Source organism: Vipera ursinii (genome assembly GCF_947247035.1).
Source record: "Vipera ursinii genome assembly, chromosome: Z".
Classification (NCBI taxonomy): Eukaryota; Metazoa; Chordata; class Lepidosauria; order Squamata; family Viperidae; genus Vipera; species Vipera ursinii.
Window position 1 is genome coordinate 88198717 of NC_139517.1, and position 10287 is coordinate 88209003.

The window sequence follows — 10287 nt, forward strand, 5'->3', positions numbered from 1 at the left end:
CTTATCACTCACCTTTTTGTAAGCTCTCACCTGATAAAGGATGCTGAAACACATAAATGCTGGCAAAGTCTTTTGTGTTAATTTGATTGTTTCCTATAAAGATATTTCCCAAATTGTAACATTGTTTTCATTAAGGAACTGGTAGCACTTATGGTATAGATAGATAGGTATTTTTTTTAAAAAAATAATGGGCAGGGTTATTGGTTTTGGAAAAACAACTGAAAATATTTTTTAAAAATATAAACATTATTAAAATGCATGGAATTAAAGCCCAAATAGGAATTTCATGCATGTTGTGCCTAAAGACTATAGTAAATGGGGGAAAAGTGATAATAGAAAGATTTGTGTGTGTGTGTGTGTGTGTGTGTGTGTGTTTTCCAAGTCAGTCTTTACTCCTGGGAACTGCCTGGACAAGTCCCTGCAGATTTATTGGCAAGGATTTTTGGAAGTGGTCTGTTTTTACCTTCTTCTGAGGGCTGAGACACAGTGACTAACCCCCTAGTTGGCTTTGTAACTAAGGCAAGCTTAGAACTCAGGGTCTCACAGTTTCTAACCTAATACCTTAATAACTACACTAACTAGTGCTTGTTCTTTAATGTAATGTACTGTTCATCTTTAGCTGAAGAGTTACATTTTGCAGTAAAGGAACTAGCAAGTATTCTGAATGGGCCATGACAGCTGGACAGTACAATGCAACCCCTCAAACCTACTGCAGGGCTAGAATAGGTTTACAGTGGAAAAGTGTGGCAAAAAAAAGACAAAGTAATATATAAAATCTGTATGATAGTAATTGCAAATGTTTGGGGACATTTTTTCGTAAAGGATTTACGTAGCTAAATTGGCAGCTAAACAGAATGGCAATGTATGTTAATTCTCCTGCCTTAGCAGGGGGTTGGACTAGATGACCTCCAAGGTCCCTTCCAACTTTCTTCTTCTTCTTCTTCTTCTTCTTCTTCTTCTTCTTATTATTATTATTATTATTATTTATTGATATTTGCTTTCCCACTGCTATCACCACCTCTTTCACTCTCCACAACAGACGGCAAAACTAGGGAAATTTTGTTCAGACCTAAGTGATATATTACATGCAAACATGGGGAAATAGATTAGAGAGAGAATCATTTTATAGATTAATCCAAAAGCCTCTCTAGTGTAGAATCTTGTTTCCCACAGAGACCAGCCAGATCCTATGAGAAGCCCACCAACAGAACATGAAGCACGAGCAATTTCTGGCAGTCTTTGATCCTCGAGTTAATAAGATATAGGCTTCATAACTAGTAACTATTAAAAGGGGATTTGTTTAAAATCCCCTTAGAAGCTATGTAAGTTGGTGGCATGATCCCATACTTCCCTCCGCCCAGTACGCTCCCACAGAGAGGGCCTCCTCAGGGTGCCACCTGTCAAAGAATGCCGACTGGTGGCCCCCAGGGGGAGGGCGTTCTCTGTGGGTGCGCCGGATTTATGGAACCATCTTCCGGTCGAGCTCCGGATGGCGCCTGATCTTCACTCCTTCCGGCGCGATCTTAAAACCCACCTTTTTGAACAAGCTGGCCTGGCCTGATGGGATGGGGTCGGGTTTTATAAATTGATCTTAACTTTTTAATTTGTATTAATTTATTATGGGCATTGTTGTTTAATTACTTTTTAATTTTTGTATCTGCTTTAACCTACAGATTTGACATCACTGTTGTCCATTCTCAAACTCCAAAGACATCTGATTCCACAATACAAGGACAAACAAATATATTTTCACAGGGTGCCCTGTGAACGAAGCATGTAAGGTTTTGGGGAATAGTTTCTGTATTGGTCATTTGTTGCAGTGACAAACAAACACCAGCAACAAAGTACAAGCAACCAATTAACATATGACTAATTTATACAAAGGAGAGTTGGATTTATGATTTTTAAGCCATTTGGAACTTATTTTGTATGTCTACTTTGCTTATTTCAGCTTCCTGTACATGGATCAGAAAACCTGAACTAACCCATGGCATAAAGTAAAGCAAGAGAACAATTTTATTTGCCTCATTAGGACACAACCCGGTAGCAAGTCAGAGCAGTCGCATTCATCTTTATCACAACAAAATTGGCAACTGAATGTCTTTCTCATACCTATCTTCTCACCTGATAACATGTTGTCTGTTTTTAGCGAAGGAAACTTCAAAGTCATTTCATGCTTGTGACTGTGGATCATCAGATGGTCCTCTGTTGGAAAGCGCTGTTGGGAAAAGAAAAATTTCAGCTCCTGAAATATTGACTGGATTATTATGTTTTTTACTATTCCAAGACAGATAAGGAATCAAATGATAGAAGTAACGGTGACTGAAAGCTTCCTGTTACTTAAATCTTACTGTTTAAAAGAATGTTGGGTGAGTTACTGTTGTAAACTACCAGCATTACGTAAGTTAAGTGGAGTAGAAATTTAATAAATAAATAATACATTTTACATAATTATAAAAGCTCACTAAAGAAAAGTTTTCATTTTGTTGGTCTACTTGCTTTTATGTCTTTCTTTGCTACTGATTAATACATTTTGGGACATACAATCTTATGAACATATTTGAAAATTATCTAGTGATGTTATTACTCCTTGAGAAAATGTCTGCCAATGGCTGAGGCAATGATTAACGGATCTGTATGAAACATTCAAAAGTGGTGCTGATCAGATGAAGCTGAGAAAGCCTTAAAGTATTTGTGTGCTCAGAAAGGGGACCACCAACAGCTTTGAAGATTGTCTCTTGTATCTGCACAAGGATTCAGATGCCACATATCAGCTGGGACTATGCCCTTTGAAAGATACCCTTCTCAAGTCCTTTGCACACTCTGTTATTTAATATTATTTCATGCATATGAGACTATAAATTTATAAACATATTCTGGGATTCTTAAGTATGGCAGGGAACAAAACAATGCTATGTAGGAAATTAGAGGAGGTCTCCCTCAGAAATATGTGGCTTCAGACAGAAAAGGATTAATATCCATCCTAAAAAATATCAAGTGTTCTGTTTTTCAGATGTTTCCTTCAGGATAACTGTTATTTAACCCTTATGATTTATTCAAGTTTAAAATCCAGATTGTGTTAATGTAATAAAATTTTAATGAAGAAATGTTTCTTAAGGTTATATGTAAGTTGCTATGAGGCACATTGACAGAACTGAACAGAATAGCCATATTTATTATGCAGTTGTGTTTTATGGCATTAAATTGCTAGGGGAAAGAGCACTTTAAAATGATATAATAAAATTTGAAATTATGATAGGGACATGTTAGCATGGTGAAACTCTACTACAGCTATATTCTTGCAGGTTTAATTCACCTGTGAACAGCCTGGGGCACTGCAGACAAAAGGCCTCTCTTGTTCCAAATTCATTTTTGATTCTTCATGAATCTACACATTAAAAGAAAAAGGGGGGAATAAAAAAAACATAAATATAGCTGTCCATAGCTTTAGCAGATATGGAAAATACAGGCCAGCCTTCCCAATCTGGTTCCTGCAGATGTGATAGATAATATATTTCAACCACCTGATTACTGTGGTTGGAAGTTAAAATAAATATTACAATAGCTTAGGTACATACAGGAAATGCAAGCTGTATATGTTTGCATCTAAGTGTGCATTTTAACATTGACTTTACCAACTCATTTAAAAAAAACCTTACTTAATAACTGAAATATAGTTGACTCCAATACCTACATTTTTACCTACCTACAAATTTACCAATTAGAAAGGAATTACAAAAAAAAAAATTTGGAGAAAGTGTGACAAAAACACATTCTATAAAGGAACGTTGTAAAAATATGTTTGTCAGGAGACATAAGTTGCAACTTGAAGATAAAAACACTTCAGAGGTAAATGTCTATGACTTAATATAAAAAAAATTTAAAAAATTAACAGGGATATTTATATAGACTTCTAATAAGACTGAATAGACTGAATAAATTTAAGAGCAGAAAGAGAAGAAAAAATAGGACTCAAAGTTGAAACTATCAACCATTCCCATAAAAATATTATAAGGTTTCAGAATGAAAAGTGCCTAAATAGTCTGAAAAAAAGAGCAGTAATAACTCTGAAAGGAGAATGACCCTAAATTTCCACATTCCTGGAAACTGTGAATTAGTTTCACTGAGAAGAAGCTAACAGAAACAAAGATGGCCTTTCAATTTTTGAAAAACAAAAAAATTAGGGTGACAGACTAATTTGCTTGAGAGTACATCTCAATATAGTATTTGAATTTCTATCTGGAAAACATTATATCTGTCTGCAAATAAACCTTTGGCAATTGGAAAATTGCTTGTCATGTTTTAATCTAGAAAGTGCTTTGTCCTTATTTGTTCATCTATATACATGAATAGAAATGGAGCTTACTAGTTTTTCATTTCCAACAATTTTCTATTTGGTAAACTTCAGTTTTCTACTCTGAAACAATTTTGCAGTAATACTGTTTTATTATAATCTGAATACAAATTACATATATGAAAAATATTCTCTTCTATGTATAGTTTAGTGCTATTTTGGGATTTACAATTCTGATTGATGCAGCAAATTATTTTTTACAGAAACAGGTTGGGATCTTCCCAAACTTCACTGTTGTATGACCTAGTATCCTCTTTGTTAGAAGTTACTGCAAATATTTCAACTTCTGATTATAAAAATATCAAAATGTTCGTTACTTCAACCAGTAAAAAAAATACAGGGGCTACAATGGCATCCAAGACTACGACACTCCAGCATCTAAGGTTATCACTAAGCATAGATTTGAAAAGAGGAGAAATATAATGGCAAATATTGATGCTTCCAAAATGATGGTATCTTTGCATAGATTGAAAATGTCTTCATTACCTGATGCAGTTGCAGATATGTCCAAACCAAATACAGAACAAATGCATGTGAAATAGATCAACTCAGTTGACTACTTACTATCCTAAGTAATTATTAGCAAAGTCAAGTTTGCCATTATTTTTTGGAAGCACATTTACCCATTCTTCAGTTGAATTGACTTACATGGAATCTATGAGAGAAAGATGGGTGCTGCATAGACAAACTGTCTGTCCTAAAAATATATGTGAAAGGTGTACCCAGGTCACAATTTGTAAAGTTACAGCATTACTATTTTTATTTGATTTCCAGCTGATAAGAGAAATTTACCACAGTTTTCTGATGCCTTTAGTTAACTAGAGATGTTTCATTTTGAAATAGGTTGACCTGCCAAGTGAATGCCACAGCTATGTTTTTATTAAATGGAACAGCTTATTTATCAGATGTGCAAAATGGCTGCTTCTCATTTTGTTCTACTTTTATAATGTTTTGTATTAACAAAACTTTGAGAAACTTACATTTTACATTTATCAAGAGAGGGAACCAAGCTGACTTGCTTACATTCTTCAGTTGCAGACCAAGAAGAGGGTGTCGGTCACTGGTTCAATAATATTTTGTTCTACTAACACTATTTAAGAAAGAGGGAAATTGTTGGTGAAAAAAGTCATTTCATCCATCTTATACAGAAAAAGCTTTTTTATTAAAGGATAAATAACAAAGAGAGTAACAAGTTATATTCTTCTTGAAAGTGACTATGTTGAGTATTTTTAAAAGAATAATAGAATTGGAAAGGACCTTGGAGGTCTTGCAGTCCAACCCTCTGCTCAAGCAGGCAACCCCATATGATTCTGGACAATAGCTTCTTAAAAGCCTCCAGTGATAGAGCACCCACAGCTTTTGGAGGCAAGCCATTCCACTGATTAATTGTTCTCAGTGTCAGAAAATTTTTCCTTAGTTCTAGGTTGGTTCCCTCCTTGATTAGTTTCCATTCATTGCTTCTTGTCTTGCCTTCAGGTGCTTCGAGGACCATCTGAGATTGTTACCAAGCACTGAGGTGCTGAGACAGCCACTGAAATATGGGAAGACTATCCTGTCCCCTAGTCCTTCTCTTGTTAGACTACACATACCTAGTTCCTGCAATCGTTCAACATGTTTTAGCCTCCAGTCCACTAATCATCATTGTTGTTCTCTGCACTCTTTCTGGGGTAAGGTAAAAGTAAAGGTTCCCCTGCACATGCGTGCTAGTCGTTTCCAACTCTAGGGGTCGGTGCTCATCTCCGTTTCAAAGCCGAATAGCCAGCGCTTGTCCGAGGACATCTCTGTGGTCATGTGGCTGGCATAACTAGACGCCAAAGGCGCACGGAACACTGTTACCTTCCCACCGTAGTGGTCCCTATTTTTCTACTTGCATTTTTTACGTGCTTTCGAACTGCTAGGTTGGCAGAAGCTGGGACGAGTAACAGGCGCTCATTCTGTTACATGGCACTCAGGATTTGACCTGCCAAACTGCCGACCTTCTGATCCACAAGCTCAGCGTCCTATCCCACTGAGCCACTGCCTCCCTCTTTCTAGGGTGTCAATGTGCTAACAATTGTGTTAACCAAAACTGGATGAGTATTTCAAGTGTGGTATTATCAAAGTAATACAAAGCAGTGCTTCACATGACCTTGATACTATCTCTCTTTGATGCAGCCTAGGATTACATTGGCTTTTTTGGCAGCTGCAGCACACTGCTGATTCATACTTAAATGTTTGTCCATTAGGACTGCTATATTCCTCTCTGAGTAACTTTCTATCTGTGCCTAAGTGTTAAACCTTACTTTTCTCACTACTAAATTGCATCTTGTTGATAGGACCTAGTGTTGAAGTCTGTTAAGATCTTTTTAGATCTTGAGCCTATAAAGATCTTGTGTGTTGGGTATTTGCTTCAATTAATGTTATCTGCAATTTTGATGAGTTACCCTTCTATCCCTCATCTAAATCATTTAAATCATTGAAGAGTACTGGACCTAAGACAAAATCTTGGAGCTTCCCTCCATGTAGATATAAGAACCATTAAGAACTACACGTTGAGTACATTTGGTCAGCTGGTAGTGATGCTGTCTATCCCACATTTTTTTTATCTTTCCAAGAAGTACATTGTAGTCTAACTTGTCATAAAGTCTTATAAAACTAATAGTATATTTTTAAAAGAATAATGGTTGGAGGGACAGCAACCACACTGAATTGTTTTTCTATCCATAGACATACACTTTATGGTAGTAAAACAGCACTTTTAAAACAGAAGAAGACTGTATTTTATTTTATTTGGAATATAATAGACAGTATAAAAAACAGACATAAAAACCTTATTTAATTAAATGATCATGGAACCTAGATCCGAGGACTAAATAAGCATACACCACTGTTGCATACAGTTCATTAAATCAAATAAGATAAAATCACATTCTGTATCATTATAATACAGAAGTCTTGGACAGTGTGTGCATGTGAGTGGGGATTTTATAGTTCCATTAGAGGAGCTTTCCAGTTAATTTCCCACAGTGTGTAGATATTCAAATGCTGTTTTCAGAATCTTGCCACTGCCTATCAGGCTACAACCAAGCAAAGAATACCGTATGCTCTAAGAAACGGTTTCTCAATCATAGCAACTTTAACATGTGTAGATTTCAACTCCCAGAATTCCCCAGCAAACATTATAGACATTTTCTTTGAAATTTTTCCAATCAAGAAAAAAAAAGAAATGGTCTCCATAACTACTCCTTAAAAGGTAAAGGTAAAGGTTCCCCCGCACATGTGTGCTAGTCGTTTCCAACTCTAGGGGCCGGTGCTCATCTCCGTTTCAAAGCCGAAGAGCCAGCACTTGTCCGAGGACATCTCCATGGTCATGTGGCTGGCATGACTAGACGCCAAAGGCGCACAGAACGCTGTTACCTTCCCACCGTAGTGGTCCCTATTTTTCTACTTGCATTTTTACGTGCTTTCGAACTGCTAGATTGGCAGAAGCTGGGATGAGTAACAGGCGCTCACTCTGTTACGCGGCACTCGGGATTCGACCTGCCAAACTGCCGACCTTCTGATCGACAAGCTCAGCATCCTAACCCACTGAGCCACCGCGTCCCTATCTACTCCTTAGCAGCTGTCAAAAGACAATGGTTGCATGCATTATTTTTGGTATTTATTTTCCCATATGTGTACATTGTTATGCCTATTATGAAAGAATTTTATTACCTCTGAGATTTATATTTTGTAGGTGCTCTTTTAGAAATTTCTGTCACTTAGAACATGGATCCCTGAAGGATTGTCTTCTAATGGACCTATTTAGACAGACCTATCAAACAATTTTCAAATTTGAGCTTATTGTTAGGCAACAAGAAAAAAAACTTATAAACGTTGCTCAAATCTCTCTTTGGCACTACAGCTGGTCTTTTCTCTTTTCAAAAAGGCTATCATTATAATAATGTTAATTAACCCTTTAGAATTATTAAAGGATATTTACTGTCTTTTGAAAGCTTTACTGTCTTACTATGATATGATTTTTAAAATATATTTTTTTATTATTTCTATAACTTTTTTGGTTAGAAAGGAACCCTTTTTTATAAAGATGACATTATAACAATCTAAATAAATAATAAATACAATCATGCTTGCTACAACTAAATTGTGCTGGACCTATTATTTTTAGAAGTGCAATGTTAAACCTGCATAATATCTTTCTGTTTTTAAGTTTTTGCTAGTGTTGTGAGAAATTTTATCAGATCACAGTGGGTGTCTATGATCTACCATTTAATCGCACATCTTAAACTGGTATGGTGGTTTGTTTACCTCTTAATATGAATGCAGTATAGATGAGTTAGTTACTCCAGGGTAAGAAGCTTAGCAAGGGTTCAAATGTTCTTCCGTCTTGGCTCAAGATGATTGATCTACTAGAAAATGATATTGAAAATAATGACATTTCACATTATCCAACATATTTGCTTCAGAATAAATGAATATAAATAAATAAAGTGAACCCAAATAATGAAAAATCATAAGGATTTTTAGAAGCTAACTTCTATCAGAATTAATGTAGATGTGATTTTGTTTGGTGATGCAGGAAGAAGTGACTGCTTTATTGTAGTCTGAACCATCACTCCAAACATATCCTTCATATTAAAATAATGTGATAAACATGTGCCCAAACATCAAGTTTAATATAATGTAAAATAGAAAAGAGGAAGGTTTTCTCTAACTGACTATAGGAATTATATAGACACTTCCGTGTAATTTTTTTTCAGTCAATATACATGAGTATTTTTTTCCCAACTTCTTTGTGCAACATATTTCAAACTCTCTGGGCAAAGTCTTTAGCCCCAAGATTTCTTGATAAAGTATATTCCAGGTTCAAGCAAGTTTACTTAGTTGTTGTTTTTTTTCCCCAAGATGAACTTATCTCAGCTAAGTGCTATGAACCGCTGGCTTAAGCTGAATTTCCTAAACGCTAGTTCACACATTCTCTGGAAAGGGGGGGGGAAGCATTTGGCTTCACAAATTAGCTATGCATATTTTTCATACATTTTTATGTGTCTCTGATACATATTTATTCCAATGGCAGTTAATGCACAGCACATGCATAGATGTATATATACTGGAAAACACTTAAATACGCCAGTAAAAATTAATCCTGATCCTACTGCAAAACATATCATCAAATTCTGTTGAAGTATTAATTGATCTATTCATCCACTACCTTGATTCCCCCAAGGTGAGGGTCTGTTAGCTATTCATCTGCTACCTTGATGGGCACATTTGCTAGAGATTAATGAAAAACAAAATGTAGAGTTTGACAGAGCCGATTACAGCATAATATGTAGGGGACGGGTCAGACGGCTGGTAGAATCTAGGCTAACCAGGATAAATGGATAAATCGATGAATCCTCTTTAATAATTGGATGGGAGACTGCTAAGAGATTCAATGGCTATTGATTAGGAAGTCAAAATGACAACATGAAGGTGTCTATCGACACCTGAATTGGAGTACAAAACTATTTTGCTGTAAGTGGAAAGAGAGGGAGGGAGTTGGGAGAGGATCATTCTTCAGCAGCATCTATGCTTAATAAACATCTGGACAATATTAAACTTGATTTTGCTTAATTAGAACAGAATAGGCATACCTTTTAAAGCAATCCCACTAGACCACAAAGAAACACTAAAAAAAACAAATGAAGCAACTACCACAATAATTTTGAGGCCATTTTTTCCTCTGTGCTTTACATACTATCCTTCTTGATAGCACAAACCACAAATCTGCCATCACACTATCACTGGTAAGGAATGGTGTGAAATAATTAGATTTAAGAAAGCTCATTTTGTTTTCCATCAAGGAAAATGAAACAAACAGCAAAATAAAATATCTGCAAAAATACGTAGGGCTTTTCAGCTAAGAATATCACACAGGCCTGCTTCCTGTTCTAATGTTATTCTTGAAGTGG

The 10287-nt window shown here is 35.9% G+C and overlaps 1 protein-coding gene across 1 annotated transcript in view; it reads right to left on the reverse strand.

The window, feature by feature from the left end:
* The window catches only part of CREB5 (cAMP responsive element binding protein 5), a 221050-nt gene extending 217674 nt beyond the window's left edge, over window positions 1–3376 (reverse strand). The window contains exons 1-2 of the mRNA XM_083378195.1: window positions 3317–3376; window positions 2125–2218 (exon numbers count right to left, since the gene is read on the reverse strand). Of these exons, the coding sequence (XP_083234321.1) occupies window positions 2125–2218; window positions 3317–3370 (148 nt within the window). The 5' untranslated portion in view covers window positions 3371–3376. The remainder of the gene's footprint in view (window positions 1–2124; window positions 2219–3316) is intronic.
* Window positions 3377–10287: the final 6911 nt, after the last annotated feature.